Source organism: Rhyacophila brunnea, unplaced genomic scaffold, assembly GCF_057557595.1.
Source record: "Rhyacophila brunnea isolate RB1 unplaced genomic scaffold, BYU_Rbru_1.0 scaffold_13, whole genome shotgun sequence".
Lineage (NCBI taxonomy): Eukaryota > Metazoa > Arthropoda > Insecta > Trichoptera > Rhyacophilidae > Rhyacophila > Rhyacophila brunnea.
Genome location: NW_028232785.1, coordinates 19,931,595 through 19,948,605, shown reverse-complemented (window position 1 = coordinate 19,948,605; position 17,011 = coordinate 19,931,595). Strand labels below are relative to the sequence as shown.

Sequence of the window (17,011 nt, the reverse complement as noted above, 5' to 3'; positions counted from 1 at the left end):
TCTATCTTAAAAAACAATAAAAAAAAAAACTACCTATACCTAATTTCAAAATGGACGTTTCAAACAATTTTCGTGTGCGCGCCTGGTTTAGGCGACACGAGGGGCGCGCGGCTTAAGCGTCGTGGGTCCCAGGTTCGCACATATTGTTTTTCAATTTGTGTATGAGTCAGAGTATGGACCTAATAGGTTGAGCAAAGGCTGCCATGCATTTCTCGTTAAAACAAAGTCTGTTAATACAAACCACCACTCTGTGGAAGCCCATAACATTATAGGATCTTACATGGTCGGAATCTACTGAAATACCTACCTACTGAGATACCTATTTAACAAAAATACAACAAATCTAATCTCCTAATCTTAGCCTCAAATGGAGATGGGCTGGACACAATATTGCTAGAAGAAGAGACAATCGTTGTAGGTACTAATTTAGTCATTCAGTGGTATCCAAGAGGTACAAAACGTCCGAAAGGTAGACCTAGAGGCCGCTGGATCGATGAAATCTTCTTCTGTGGAAGTACGTGGTAATGCAACGCACAGGACCGAGAGAAGTGGAAGCAGCTTGAAGAGGCCTTCATCCAGCAGTGGATAGATTCAGCCTGATGATGATGATGACAACAAATCTAATAATTATAAAGTAGGTACCTACCTATGTATTGTTGTGAAACTATTTTCGTTTAAATATTTCTTGACTAGCATTTAATTTTAATAATATTGTGTAATTCATTATAATATTTTTTATAATGGCAATACAGTCAAAATAATTTGTATATTGCTTGAAATAATGCCTGCATCGTAGAGCTGTATTAAAATGGATATAAAAACAGAACCAGACGATTATTACGAGAAAGATTCTAACGGAGAGTGTCAGTATGACACAGGAAATTATATCCACGTCAAAATGCCTTTGGAAACGCCATTTATAAAGCAAGAAAACGAATCCACAAGTCGACAGCTCGAAGTATGGTTATGTTTTTTTGACATTTGCTTACGATGGCAACTAGACGATGTTTGAATTTTGTGTATATTAAAATGATGGTTCACTCCTTTATAGCAATGTATTTCTGCAATCGATACAATGGTTTTAATTGAAAACTTTTTAAAAGAACACGAATCCGTATTTTCCACCTGTATTTAACCTTGTTTGCATCTTAATTAGTTAAAGGTGTGGAACTACGGGTGCCATCAACAATCCTGTAGATAACACAGAAATTTTTTGGCTTTTGTCTTCCTAGTTCATTCCTACATTGATGTATTAAAATGTCAATATGCAAGTGTTGTACATGCCTGCCTCATTTGTGTGTGACACACTCAGAACAGATTAATAAATATAATTCCGATAGGCTATATCCAAATACACAAAATTTTGACGCAGTGTTTTGAATACCTAGGTATGTGACTGTTCTGCGAAAATGTGCCACGCAATCTAGACGTGCAATAGTGTGTATTGCAACTAATATTGAATGAGCGTCAGCGCATAAAACGAGAGCAGTTGTCAGAACGAAATACAAGCGTATTCTTCACACGTGTATAAGTTTGTCCCATATTCTTCCACACTCGAGATCGGATGCCTGTTTCTCCACACCCGTTCGGTATTTCAGTTCCCATTATATCTGAGTTTCCTGGTGACACCTATTAAGATTATTTTCGTTATTTACAGGTAGAAAACATAGTTCCTGAGATTTGTATCAAGCCAGAGCCCGTGGAGCTCTATGAAACAGACAGACCACTTATCACACATGACCCATGTCTTGGAAATAATTCCCTGGGTCATCATAAGGTCAGTTATCGTTACCATTTCGTGTAACTCATTATAAATCGATATTTTGTGATGTGAAAAAAATACATGCATCGGTTCATCTTAATTTTAATATATAAAGTTAATGGTTCACCGCATCCGGTCTTGATAGGGCAGCTTCGGAACCCTATGTTTATGTGAAGCATAATTTTTTTTAATGTTTGGGAATGTCTTAGGAGTAGTTACGCAAGACTGAGGTCGTCGTACACTCAAATGTGCTTTGATTGACATTACATGACTTTAAGTTAAGAATGCCTAAAGGGAGAAAGAAGCATTATTAATTTAAAATGTGGTAAATAACAAGCTAACTTCATTACACCCACGATGATAACGCGGCTTAAGCGTCGTCCTATAACGTCGTGGGTCCCAGGTTCGAATCCTAAGTCTAGCAAGTACACATATATATTGTTTTTTTTTAATTTGTGTATGAGTCAAGGTTGAGCAAGTGGCTCTCATCCATTTCTCGTAAAAACAAAATCTGTTAATACAAACCTCCACTATGTGGAGGCCTATATGATCTTATTTGGATCGGACATGGTGAAAAATAAACTTCATTAAAAATTCTGTCAAAGGAATTTTGGTTGATTAGTGAATTTTTCACTATTTACATAATTGACTTTGTTAGAAAATAATAATATGTTGCTTAGTCTATATATAAATGATAACCATTTGATGATTTTCATTATTTTATAGGTGAAAATTGAACCTAATAATATCGAAATCAAAAATGAAATCGACTATCCATGTAAAAGCAGCGCCGTTGATGAAATATTCCACAATACTTATGAAGAACTGAGTGAACACTCAGCCATTAATTGCAACAGTCAAGTAAGTATTGTTTTTTCATCGCATCCTTTTCAGATGTAGCACATAGGTTCCACAGTTTCTTTCAACTAGATAACTAGATCAGCGAGGCTATTCTAACATTATCACTTAACATCCTAAAAGAGCTACATAGTTAATTATTACTATAAGTTAACCGCCTGCTGTCAGAAAGTTGTAGCCTTTAACAGCCCCTCTCTTAGTTGTATTAACTTTTAGAGTGAGATAGAGTACCTACGACTGTTTTGAAAATAATTACGTCACGGCCGCTGCATTAATTTATAGTTCCCCGCGAGCTGTCAAATAATATCGAGTGTTATTAGTAATATACCTACCCAAATTTGACCCACCTACATGTCTACCAACCTAGCTTTTTGCTGTATTACAAATTTCCCAAATATTGTAGATAACCGCCGATAGCCGTCGATAACCGCCTTATCTACGATGCCTTCCGTGTTAATTTGGACCAATGAAAATAACGGAAACGGCTGTGTGCTTCCATCTACTTTTATTTTTGTTATTTTATTTCTTATTTTATTACTTATTGTATTATTAACTCAGATTTCTCTGTATTTTTATTTTTAAAAATTATTATCCCTTATTTTATGTCATGTCATGAACGCTTTTAATTTATAATTTGTTATGTTTATTATATGTAAAATAAATAAATTTGAATTTGAAAATACTTATTGGCTTTTTTCAGAATATTAAGTCTGAGAAAGAATTGCAACGAGATGGTTTCAAATGCGAGTTTGTTGAAGACACGCTGCATTCATTAGGCAATGAAGAACCACAGCCTGGTTGTTCTTATTCAGATTGCAGGCAATTTTTGCAGGTATGTGCCTTGTATTTAATTGCATTACATATATCATGATTTACGATGAATAGATTGTTGCAAGTGCGTTATTTTTGAAAACCTTTATCTTGTAGTTTAAGAATTTTTTGATATATCGAGATCAAAGTCTACAAAATTCTGCTCAGTTACCATGTATGTACATAGTCAAAACGCTAACCAAAAGGAAAGTTCTTCAAAATCACAGACATCTATGGTTACATAATATGCACTGCATTTAATATAACTAAGACACATCTATGAACCAACACTCTACTCATCGAGTCCATCACGAGCACGTAGGTGCTGCTATTGTTACGAGTTCTTCACTTGACATAGTACATCCGTTATTCCCGTCGAATCAAATCTCACAGTGCATTCTTATAATTATTCTCTTGATCATATAAGATATATATTTCACGTAAGTACATCATTACCGCGAGATTATAATCTCACGTCATCATCATTCAATGTATTCTTGTATCAACCAATTAACTCTCATCTCAACAGCCAAGCAACAACGATTCTTCATCTACTACCACCTTATCATATTACCAAAGTGGTGACCCTGACGTGATTCGTTCCCATTTCACTTACCACACATACACCATACCGCTAAGGCCCGTTTCAGACGGGACACCGGTGTCGCGCTCGATATAATATAGGAGGCCTTTGTATTCGAATAAAGGGGCCTTTGTATTATGTTTATGAATGCCCCAGAGCTAATGAGTCAACGCGTGTCCGGTACACTTTTCCGTCGGCCGCTTCGTTCTCAAGCCGCCGATACACTTGTTTTTATTACCGCAGCCAGTTTTATGTTATAATTTATGACGCGAAATTATGCGTTGACTCATTAGCTCTGGGGCGTTCATAAACATAATACAATGGCCCGTTTCTTCGAATACAAAGGCCTCCTATATTATATCGAACGCGACGCTGGTGTCCCGTCTGAAACGGGCCTAAAAGTCTGTGTTTAGCTTTCGCTCCGGAATCTTTTCGCCAAATATTTATATTTACATTATTTGCATATTCTTTTTTTTCAGAGTGATACACTAGTGAAACAAGAAAGAGCAACTGTATCAAATGACAATCAAGATAATGGGTTATATACAGGAGATTCTAAAATATATAATCAACTCAAGAATAATACAGAACTATACCAATATCAGCATAACCCATCAGAAAGGTCTCAGATTCAGATTAAAAAAAATGATATTGAGCATGAAATATCATTGGAACCTGCGAAAGAAATCCGTCTGATGTTGAACAGGACCTCATTTAATAAAAATAATTTTGTATGTGACGTGTGCTTTGCATTTTTCTCATCTGAAAACATTTTAAAGGAACATAAGATCTTACACAACGTGTCTTCACCTGAGAAAGTTAAAAATAAACTTGACTCAAAACTATTTGTAAACAATGCAAGCAACTGTCAAGAAACATTAAAAACTTCTCAAAAAGACAAACATAAATTGGTTAATAGTGAAACCCCCTTCAAGTGCGATTTGTGTGATTACCAATGTAAAAAATCTGGTGACTTAAAGAGACATAAACGTGTCCATTCTTGCGAAAAACCGTATAAGTGTGATATATGTGATTATAAATGCAAACAGTTGAGTCACTTAAAGACACATAAAATGATTCATAGCGGTGAGAAACCATTCAAATGCATTTTATGCGAATACAAATGTACTGATTCCAGTAGCTTAAATAAACATAAACTGGTTCATAGTGGCGAAAAACCATTTAAATGCGATTTGTGTGATTTTAAATGCACTCAATCCAGTACGTTAAAGACGCATAAAATGGTTCATAGTGGTAAAAGGCCATTCGAATGTAATTTATGCAATTACCTATGTAAACAAGCAAGTGATTTAAAGAAACATAAAATGGTTCACAGTGGAGAGACCCCCTTCCAATGCGAATTTTGTGATTTTAAATGTAAACAATCGAGTGGGTTAAAACGACATAAGCTGGTTCATAGTGGAGAAATGCCATTCAAATGCAATTTATGCGATTTCAAATGTAATCGATCATGTAACTTGAAAATACATAAATACGTTCATAGCAGTGAGAAACCGTTTCAGTGCGATTTATGTGAGTACAGATGTAAATTATCCAGTGAATTAAAGAAACATGGCATGGTTCATAGAAAAGATAACCCCATCAAATGCAATTAATGTGAGAATAAATATAAGCAATTGTGAGGACATTTATTTATAAATATGTGATTTAATTGAACATTAAATTATATATGATTCGAGCAATGAAATAGTCGACTGTGTCATAAGACTTATTATCAATCAGAAGAAATAGTCAATGTTATTTCAGTGGGATAAAGTAATATAATAATTATCTCTGAATTCCTATTCTGTTTCAAGCAGTATTCAAACAATGTGTGCTACCACTACTTACATATGCACGTGAAACCTTGACCTTTGATTTAAGAGCAATCCAAAAAATGTTGGGCATAACGCGAAAAGACCACAAAACAAATCAACAGATATAATATTTTATCATTTATGGCAATAATGAAAAAAAAAATCGTTCAACATGAAAAATACGTTAAGAACAACACAAAGTAGCCACATAACATGTCAGACAAGCCCTCCACATGAGCCGATTTTAATATAATTAACATAATATAATTTATAAAAACATCGCTTGTAAAATTATAACATTGGAATAAATATTCGATATCTGGCAACACTACGACACGCACACTGTCACACGTATTTTCGAATAACCCAGAAAATGTCGCGGAGGAAGCGTCAAGGGGGCGAGGCAAGTGCGTGAAAAAGTTTGTCATGTTTTGATGGACAAACACATGCAATAGCTCTATCTATATTTTTCTATAATCTAAGATGTCAGATATATAAAAAGTCGCAGTGTTACAGGCCAGGTATTAATCCACGCAACGGTCTCTGGTTTGGCCTAACGTATGGCTGAAACTCCTCTGGCGAAAGCATACCTGCTCAATGGCTTCATGATGTAAATATGCTCGTGGTCTGAGTCTCACCAAAATCACATAGTGGGAATTCTTTCAAACCCCATTAATGTGTCATATAAGCACCGATTGATAAAAAGCAGGCAATAGTACTTGATGTAATCGTCAAGCAGAAGAAATTGCAATGGGTTGATTATGTCGCTCGGTGAGTGAACAATCGCTGGAAAGACGCTCAAACAGTGGTAGTCAAAATGCTCTAAACTGTCTAAATGATCACAGGGACACCGTAAAATATGCTGGACCGAGGAATCCAAACCTTAGGGAGGCTTTCATCCAGCAGTGTGATTACCCCGAATGATGATCATGCTTTAAAATTATCATATTATCAAGAGTGGGAGAAGTGGAACTATATTATTTTTATTACATAATAATATGTGCTTATTTATACTTTAGTACCTAGTATCATCCACGGTGGCCGCGCGGCTTAAGCGTTGGCCTATAACGCAGTTTGTCCCAGGTTCGAATCCTAGGTCTGGCTAGTACACATATTGTTTTTCAATTTGTGTATGAGTCAGGGTATGGACCTAATAGGTTGAGCAAGTGGCTGACATCCATTTCTCGTAAAAAAAAAACAAAATCTGTTCTCCACCCTGTGGAGGCCCATATGATCCTATTAGGATCGGACATGGTCGGGGAACTAGTATGATTCCCTAATATAAATGGTTAATTACAAGAAATGAAAATATAATTAATATTAAATTCTACAGGTTTTAAAAGGTTTGTCGATAGCTATTTCGGTTGTAACACCATTATCAAACTAGTCTTGATAATGGTGTAACAACCAGAATAGGCAATCGACAAACCTTTTAAAACCTGTAGAATTTAATATTAATTATATTTTCATTTCTTGTAAAATGGAATTCTACCAAGTAAATGCTAACTCAATTAATAGGTTGTTTAGAAGCTTTGATGAGTAAATTGTTCCGACTATTGAGATATTTTTCCGGACATGGAATGCAAGTCTGGCTATAACATTCAAATTTAATCAGTTTCTATTTAAATATTAGGTATAATCTAAATATATTAATTAGTAAGTACTTCTGATAAATATTTGATTTTAAAATGACACGATAACTGTAAATAGCAGTGGAGGAGGGTGGATGTAGGCTGTTAAACGCCGACATAAATAGTGCACGCTAAACTACGTATTTGTTTTCATTGATCAGGGACTAGTGTGTCATTAGTGTTTGTTACTTTTTAAAATTCAATTAAACCCTGCTTAATTCAAGCCATAGTTAAGATAATAGTAAACAAATATTCGTTTATCTATAAACTATAATTTTTATCGATTATTGTTTGTTTTAGACTTTAAAAATATACTTACTTAATATACTTTATAAATGAATTTAAAAAAAACTAGCCAATGCACATATTTTGTTATGAGCGATACTTCAGTGAAACGGCAAATAATTTTCAGCTATAGCCGCGATGAAATTTTGGACTCGCTGGCACTCGGAGACTGAACGTCGAGGTGTGAATACGTCAATTTGTTTCGTGATGGCGACGGGGGTATTAATTCTTAAATCGTGTAAAGATGACTAAAAACGTTACCCATTTACTTTAAAAAGAAAACATGTCAATGAATATATTAATATTGTTACTAATACATCAATAAACAGAACATTAAATGGACGCATGTTGGATTTATATGACAAATTATATTTCGTTCGGCATGCGTCATTTGCACAAGTGACCCACAATCCGCGCATCGCCTAGCCACGATTTTTTGAGACCATGCCTCAACTGAGGTATAGCCTTAATATGTATTCTTAATTCAACGAAAACAAATAAGTATGACTGAAAAAATGTGCACTATTTTTGTCGGATCGCTCATAATACACTTAAACTATTATGGTTTTGTTAGCCAGCGTTTAATTGAATTCTAAAACTAATTACCGTGTAGGGGTAGGCAGATCATGCGTTGCATAATGGCGGCACATTATAGAGGACGGCGAATGAAGGAACAAATATAACAGGTTTTGTGGTCGATTTTCTAGAAAGTATTGACATCTTAGTCTCAAAAATAATTGAAGCATACAAAATGGTGGTAATTAATGTTGTATGGTAATATATATTATAATGGCGGTTTATCGCACAAGTAAATCTTTTACAAGAGTGCCTCCAAGCCTGCCAGCGTTACAGATCTCCGCGTAAATTAAACCACCACTTTTTGAGGGTAGGTTTTGCGGAAATGCTCTAATTCTCAGTGTATGTCGATTTGGAGTTGTTATGTGTATGTGTCCGTTTGTGATAGTTAGAATTTCAATTTCTACTCCAATTCTTCGGTCACGTGGCAAGAACAGACCCCAGCAGGCTGGAGAGAATATTGATCTCTGATGGCTTCGAATAGAACAGGTTCAGAGGGTGTGAGCCTTCCAAACCGAGCAGCATCACCAAGAAAGCGACTAGGTATGACTGATTGAAGATTGGTAATGTAATTTTAGTGATCACCATCATCAGTAACGACCCAAAGATTATGAATATGGTTTGGCAATGCTTTTGTAAACAAGTCTGCGTAGATTGATGATAATTCAAATTAATCATTATTGTATTTGAATAATAGTAAACCTTATATTTTATTTTTATGTCATATTGTGAATGTGTTAGATGGATGATCACATTATTTACTGTGTTAGCTTCATGTTAATAAATAAATACATTTGAATTGTTTTTCTTAATATCGATGTTGAACAATTTGATATTATATAATATGGTTGGTGTAATTATGGCGGCCTAATATAATGGAAGAAAGTAAAGCCCGTATAACCGCTGCAAATAAATCGTACTTCTCATTGCTGCCCATATTCAAATCCAGAAATGTCCACAGAAAAACTAAGACTATAAAATATATATATCTATAAAATCGTCATACGCACAGTCGTTGCATACGGGTGCGAGTCATGGACGCTAAATGTGAAAGCAGCTGAAATGGTGGATTGGTTTGAGAGAAAGATCCTGAGGCGGATATACGGACCCATGAATGATGGTGGGGAGTGGAGAATTAGGTACATTGAAGTTAAAGTCCCTCCACCAAACCCGCCCCGTACCACCCTCGGTCTTAATCGAGAGTATCACGGGACCCGTCAATTGGTGATGTGAGGCATCTAAGAATTGGTCTGGGAGTGTCCTGGGAGAAGATGCCCAAGACTTAGATTGCTACGCTTAAAGTGAGCTCTGACTGAGTTTACTGAGTTTACTCTAATGCAAAGTGCCAGGGAGAGAAAAGCACATGGAAATTACTAAAAAAAAATAACCTACTTGTTTATTAAATTAAAGAACGAAGCTAATCATACAGGCAGCAAAATTTATGTGAAGAGATCTTCACGCCCGTAGTAAGACGCCGCAAATTTTTTGAAAGCAAGATAATTGGCCTTAGTAGCATCTAGGTCGGACGGGCCGATGGGTCCAACAGCTGGTTGGAACGACTTGAGCATTTCCTCCCGTTCGGAGCACACTCAGACACTCCCATAGGATGTGGTTGGCATCCTGTATTTCCCCTCCGCATGGACATGTCGGACGGCTTACAAGTCCAAGCTCGAAGAGCTTGCCAGCGAATCCTCCATGACCAGTCACAAATTGAATGGTGTAATGGTCTGGAGTCAGATATTTGGTTATCTCCATTCGCCACTGTATGTCTGGAAAAAACGTATATGTGTGCCGGCCCTTGGTCGATTCGTCCCACTTTTGCTGGCAGGTCTTAATGGCCGCATTTATTATATTATATTATCGGAAAGCGGCGAGCGTGTCTCCAGGTGGGCTTCAATCCTGTGGCACAGTAGCTTCTCCAGCACTTTGCCCAGAGCGGGCAGAAGTGTTAGAGGGCGGTAGGCTTTGGGGCTAGACGGTTCTCGGCTGCCAGTTTTGGGGATTACCTTAAGTAAGCCCCTCTTCCAGCAGTCGGGGAACGTGCCGCTTCTGATGCAGTCACTGAGGAGGGCTGTAATCTCTGGCGCGGCGATGGCCTATGTGCGTTTGACAAGTAAATTGTCAATGCAGTCCGGGTCCGGGGCCTTGCCAGCAATCAACGTGCGTATGATGTGGTTGATCTCCTGTTCGGATGGCAACGATGAGTGATCCGTGTCGATGGGAAGAGAAGCCTCAAAGCGGGCCATCCTCATGGCGTCATCATCCCTGGATTCGTCATCCAGGGGGATGAGGGCCTCGAGTAGGACCGCAGCCGTTTCAGACTCGGTACTGGTGAATCCGCCACCCGGTTTCTCGATGCCGCACAGGAGGCTCGTCGGTCTGAGTCCCAGCCTCAATGCGCGGTATGGAGGACCTCAGGGGTCCGAACCTCCCTCAGTGGTGACGAAGTTACGCCAGTAGTCTTTCTTGGCTTGAGTAATCGCTTTCTTGTATTCCATTCGGGTGGATTTGGCCATGGTTGCAAGGGGATCGATGGAGGCATGTGGTTGCTTGCGCAGGCGTGCACGTTGATGGGTAGGTACAACATGAAACTATACCGCTTATACCAAGATTCAAAACTCTCCACCTTCATAAAATTCTAGAGGCTGAACTGGGCAGGCCATGTCCAGCGCATGTCTGAGTTACGGATACCGAAGGAGATCCTCGAAGGAAACCCAGGGGGAAAAGGCCAGTGGGAAAGCCACGCACGCGATGGGGTGACAACATTACAAAAAATGCCAACCAGCTGCTAAAAATCATGAACTGGAAAAGACGTGCGGAGGACCGTTTCGGGTGGAGGAGGCCAGGGCTCGACTTGAGCTGTAGCGCCATCGAAGACGTAGAATACAATGTTTTACCCACCTAACACCATTATGCTTGCCAGGTCTACTATTAACAAGCAGTCATTCTTCAACAGTGTTAATGTAAACATCTGTAACCTCAAGACGTCATTACGTGCACTGGTTTTGACCGTCAATCGCCGTGCACAGGGTGACTCAATAAACGGTGGTAGTGCTAGTGAGTGAGAATCAGACCACGGACTCAGCTTCATCAACATTTAAGGTCGGCGCCCCTTCTCAGTATCCGAATCATCCCCGTCCTATTTCTGTTCACTGAAAAGCGCCGCATAATACATGCCCTTTCTCGTTTTTTTTGGAATTATGTAACATTATAAATTCTGCCTAGTAAGTATATTTTTAAATTTATTAAAATTCTTCACTATTCCGTTTGAGTCGTTTCTTTGTGACACGGGTTTCGCTTTTCAGCATCAGGGATCGTATAAACGCACCAAAGGTAATTGCACACCGGTCAGTCTATAAGCGTGTATTGTATAAGCGAGAATTAACAGTGTATTCATTGTCAGTGTGCATTTACCATTGGCGAGTGCGGATAGTGCACGAAGATGCCAGAAGGCGAAACTCGGGTCTCAAAAATCGACTCAAATAGAATAGTATCCAACTTAAATTAATTAAAATTTCAATTTTAACTTTTTTTATTTTATCAGGCCAATAATTAATAGTATTAGCTGTTTCTGGCTTTATACCCCGAAACGGCTTTGAAAATCATCCTACCTTAAGGGGGGACATGCTCAGCGTAGGTCAAAATGGAGCTTTTGTTCTATTTTCAAAGCATGATCCTGGACATACCTTAAACGTTGTAGATAATCTATTTATATAATTTTGAAGCCTTATTATCCATTATATTTATTTTAAACATTTCATGACTGCATAAAGTATTTTTATTGCATAAAATAGTATACTTTTAAACCTCTCGCTCTAATGGTTTAGAATATAGTCATATTTCGGTACATAACTGTGCAGTGGTGTTAAGATTTTTTACATTTATTAATTCTTAAACGCATTTATAAAACCAATAGTATAATTTATGACGAATTAATTTTAGTAAAATATTTACGATAAAAAATTATATTGATAATCTCTGTGATCCCAAATTTGACAAGAATTAGGCATTTTATTATTCAAAAAATGGGCAAGATTAACACATTTGAAGACAACTCTAAAGATACTCATTATAAGCTATGTCTTTGACCATTCAAGTATGATAAACATCCTACGAATAATGATTGCTTTATAATAATTATTGACCCAAGAAAAAGGTAGTGATTTTTTGAAATACGCCATTTCTTTTGTCATCCCCCAGTGGTTAAGCTACAACATACGGCCGTAGCCATAAATTTACAAACTAAAATTGAAGTAGGGAGTAAGATCATGTTAACGCGCGTGTTTGAACATGTGCCTTACCGAAAAAAATCTTTTTTTTAAACGGTAAATAAAATAATATGGTTCAATAGTGTATAACTATTTATTATTAAATATACATAAATTGGAGCAACTCTAGAAACACTAATACATACAATAAAAACATGGAAATTTGTAAACCGTTTTTAAACAATGTTAGTAGGTACAATAATATATACCACGTGTAATCCATTTGCATTCACACTAGTTGGACTAAGCATGAAGATGATATTGTAAATTATAAATAGTATATTATACATAATATTATGTGCAGTGGCGAAGGATGGAGGTAGGCTGTTATGATTCGACATACATAGTGCACACTTAACTTTTTGTACAATATTTATTTAATAATTGAGTTTAATTACTTGGTAGAATTCCATTTTACAAGGTTGTAACCATTATCTTATTTAACATACATAATTCTGAAAATACTCATGAGAAAATATAGCCAATAGAAAAAATCTTTTTTCGAAAAAAGTAAGACGCTCGGCTGTAATCGAACCAGCGTCTCTTGGGTTTCGCGCCCTCTGCATTACCACTATACTACGACTGCCATGCTAAATTGCGACAAACTTTAACTATTGGCATTTTATTAATACCTGGTCATTACTGCTCTCCAAATTGAGTTACGGTAGGCGATCGATTTTTGTATTCTAAATAAAAGTATTTAGCACCTAATTTAATTACTAATCGGCGTCACGGATCACTCCAATATTTCTGTTGCAACTTCATTTTCAATGAATCATGCATGTTGGCGATCGCGATGATACTGTGCGCAATGATTGGCGTCATAGTACCTCGACTCGCGCACAATACGCGCGATGTCGAGATTCTGGCGATTGACCTGCGCATACCGCGCGAGGTCGTCACGCGAAAGTGCTTGTGGGATGCTAAATAAGATCGCATGTACGTGGAGAATGCGCAGATTGTTACTCGCGCGGAAAAACGCGCCTTGTGGGCAGGCTCCAAGAGTTACTCCACATGGCGCGAGGCCCACCGCGATTTACGCTCAATTAGGTACGTCCAGATAACGCGATTAATTTGGCAGTGGACCAGCTCGCTGACGTAATACATTTTTTCATTTTTAAATCGGAATAAAAAACAAATGCGAGTGTAAAAAAATATCTAGAGCACTCAATTGTTTTCGTTGAACTAAGAATACATATTATTACAGATGTTGTTGGTTAGTTTTTTATAATTCATTAAACTCCATTTAACAAAAAATCTATTATGTCAACACGTAACACGTACGTACTATATTTTTTGTCGAAATACTAATATAATTAATTTCTTAGACCGCATTAATAATATTATAGTTCGGTGACAAATGGCAACACTGCTGTCACTGCTGCGTATTAGCGACTGTAACACGCCGCCTGAGTTCGTGAAACTATTGTTAGATTTCTACAGCAAAACCTAACAATGGAAGTAAAAAACGAAACAATCGATCCTGACGATACGGAGGAGGAAATCAGCGACGGCGCATACCAATGGACTGACATTAACCACTTCAAGAACAAAGGTCGATTTGACGTATCAGTCAAACAGGAAAATGTCGAGGACGACAGTCACTTCAAAGAGGTGAGTAGATTCCTAATTTGTTTAGACGAGGATATTCATAAGTTTGATGACAAATGCGTAGAGAGGCGTGTTTGTAAAATGCAGGATATTTCTCCTTTACCAAATATGTTTCGTAAAACTCTTCCAAACCAATTTGATGGAATTTCTCCATTAACTGTTGGTCGCAACATATTTTACAATGTTCCATTTGTAAATTTCCCGGTAATAGATTCACGTCTACAGAGAATGGCGTTGCAAATGCAGCAAAAACCACACGATGCTTTTAAAAACCTTGAGCTAATATCGAATCTCAATTTGCGATATTAGCACATCTAGCGGCGGCATTTGGTATTATTTTTATTTTCTCACTGCTACACGGGCCACAAGTTGACAGCAGCGGGCCACGGGTTGGCCACTCATCATCTAGATTCTAGACTATACAAAACGCTGACTAATTTGTTTTTATACTATTGATTATTACAACTAACGGATGCATTCCTGTACTTATATTTATATTAATCATTTATGTGTTATTTTTAATAGGGTAGGTAGAGCTTTAGTTAGAACGTGGTGATGCAACAGACTATGGAACACCAACAAAAAACAAAGTTTGTTTGCTGAAAGTAGAAATTAAATTTTTGGTAGCAAAATAGCACAAAAGCTTATTATTGATCCTTGTAATAAGGGTTAGACAGGTCATAAATATTATGTTTTAGCGCGCATCCAACAAGTTTCGTTTCTAAACATTAAGAATTAACCACGAACCGGAATGGAATTTTCCACTATACAGCGATAGTCTCGAGCTCAGCTCCGGTTCGTTGCGGTCCATTTTGAGCGCTGCTCCCGTCACTGGTTGGCAAATACAAATGTAACAAATTAACATTAGAAAAAGTATCCAATTTTCGTAAATTTATACAATAGTCATAGAATTGTTGATAAATCATAGATGACGAAGTAATCCATGAATGAAATCTCTTGTCTGATCTGATTTCCAATGATTATATAGTGTCATTGCCTTTCCGTTAACGATAATAAACATATTTTGTAATTTTTTAGAACCCTGCCCAGATTAAAATAAAATCGGAGACTGATTTTCAGCCAGAAACCTTTAAAGAGGAGTTTATTGGAGGCACTACGAGTCCATTAAGCTATACAGGTTCACTACCTGGATGTTCACAATCTGAATGCAAACCAATTAATCAGGTACCTAAATTGATTGTTTGTATAAACTTTTATTTTAATATCTTGTATATAATTATTTATTTGTTTTAACCTACCTAGTGTTATTTTAATTGAAAATCTGTTATTGAACTACTATGATGCTTCTTTCGTAATCTAGGTACATTTTCTTTTTTATATAAAATTTCTAACGTGGGTCTATATTGTTGCGCGACTTATGTTTTACTTTTCAACCTGTCTTATACGAGTGAGTAAAGAAATATTAGGCTTATCATTAACCACAATTTGCATAGAGTCCGTACCAACTTAATAACAACAAATATCAACAAATGCAAATTTTATTGACAGTCGCACAAATTCATATTCATACAGATTTATTTGTAAAGTACCCAAGTAAATGTAAAAATAAGTGAATTTTAAAATGAAGTTATTTTGCTAATCTCAATGTCACATGCAAAAAACATGTTTAAATTGTCCAGTATATACTTTCTCTCCTGACCCCTTGAATGTAGTATTTATTGATCTCTTATTAGGGTTCGAGTATGTATACGCCTATTGATTGTATTATTAGTGATAGGGGTTTTTTTTATAAACACATTAACTATTCATAATATATCGCTATCTGATTTCCAGGTTGTTCTATTTCACATTTAAAAAAAATGACTTTAATGCCATTTTGTTCTATTTCCAGAACTCCGTTTAACCAATTAGTCAGAATATAAAAATTATGAACGCATTATTTGTCGATAATCTCGAAAATAAGTTAAGTATTCTTTTATATGCAGAAAACAATTTTTAATATAATATAGGTTGTGCAATTATTTCAATGTGAATTATCAAATTGCTCTCCTGAAAATTTTACAGAAAATGACATAGAACAACCTGGGAATCAGACAGCGATGTGTTGACTTCATAGGTGGGTGTCAAGTTTTTACCTACTTTATTGTGTTAATTTATTATATCATCATCATCATCATCAGCCGGGGTCAATCCACTGCTGGATGAAGGCCTCCCCAAGCTTTCTCCACCTCTCTCGGTCCTGTGTCGTTCGCTGCCACGTATTTCCGCCGAACTTTACCAGTTCATCAATCCAGTGACTTTTAGGGCGACCCTGTGGCCGTTTCGTGCCCCTTGGGTACCACTGGATGACGGCATTTGTCCAGCGGCCATCCTTTCGGCGAGCAATGTGCCCCGCCCATCTCCATTTCAGCTGTTTGGCAACGTCTATTACATCGCGTACTCTTGTCTGCTTCCTAACCCATTCGTTTCTCTTACGGTCCTTTCGTGTGATGCCCAACATACACCCCTCCATGCCTCGCTGTGTGACTTTTAGCCTTTCGATATCACTCGTGTTGAGGGTCCACGTGTCGCAGCCATACGTGAGCACAGGTGGCACACATTGGTTGAACACCCTACGCTTAAGACATAATGGTAGGTCACTCTTGAAGATACTATTCAGACGTCCGAAAGCACTCCATCCCAGCTTTGTTATTCGAGCAATTTCATCGTGCATGCTTCCGTCTATGGACACCTGCTGTCCGAGATGTACGTAGCTGCTGACTTGATCGAGTTGGGTACCAGAAATACAGATAATCACAGGGTCCGAAAAACAGTTCCTCATCACTTTTGTCTTTGAGACATTTATCTTT

At 37.2% G+C, this 17,011-nt stretch overlaps 2 protein-coding genes across 2 annotated transcripts; both read left to right on the top strand.

Moving 5' to 3' along the window:
* The first annotated feature begins 750 nt into the window (after nt 1–750).
* LOC147076853 (uncharacterized) lies at nt 751–7,084 on the top strand. Its single transcript, XM_085940504.1, has 5 exons — nt 751–958; nt 1,658–1,777; nt 2,489–2,623; nt 3,321–3,452; nt 4,493–7,084. Exons 1-5 carry the CDS (start codon nt 809–811, stop codon nt 5,627–5,629), a joined length of 1,674 nt encoding a protein of 557 aa, XP_085796630.1. The 5' UTR covers nt 751–808; the 3' UTR covers nt 5,630–7,084.
* Nucleotides 7,085–13,961: 6,877 nt separating this feature from the next.
* Nucleotides 13,962–16,065, top strand: LOC147076852 (uncharacterized). The gene is made up of 3 exons (XM_085941608.1): nt 13,962–14,204; nt 15,240–15,386; nt 16,054–16,065. The coding sequence occupies exons 1-3, from the start codon at nt 14,046–14,048 to the stop codon at nt 16,063–16,065; spliced, it is 318 nt and encodes a 105-aa protein (XP_085797734.1). The 5' UTR covers nt 13,962–14,045.
* Nucleotides 16,066–17,011: the final 946 nt, after the last annotated feature.

Excerpts from the sequence above, each read along its gene's own strand:
- LOC147076853 (XM_085940504.1), top strand. The coding sequence starts at position 809 with ATGGATATAAAAACAGAACCAGACGATTATTACGAGAAAGATTCTAAC. Across the intron at positions 1,778-2,488 it reads ATTCCCTGGGTCATCATAAG|GTGAAAATTGAACCTAATAA; the intron begins GTCAGTTATCGT and ends ATTATTTTATAG. Across the intron at positions 3,453-4,492 it reads ATTGCAGGCAATTTTTGCAG|AGTGATACACTAGTGAAACA; the intron begins GTATGTGCCTTG and ends CTTTTTTTTCAG.
- LOC147076852 (XM_085941608.1), top strand. The coding sequence starts at position 14,046 with ATGGAAGTAAAAAACGAAACAATCGATCCTGACGATACGGAGGAGGAA. Across the intron at positions 14,205-15,239 it reads ACGACAGTCACTTCAAAGAG|AACCCTGCCCAGATTAAAAT; the intron begins GTGAGTAGATTC and ends GTAATTTTTTAG.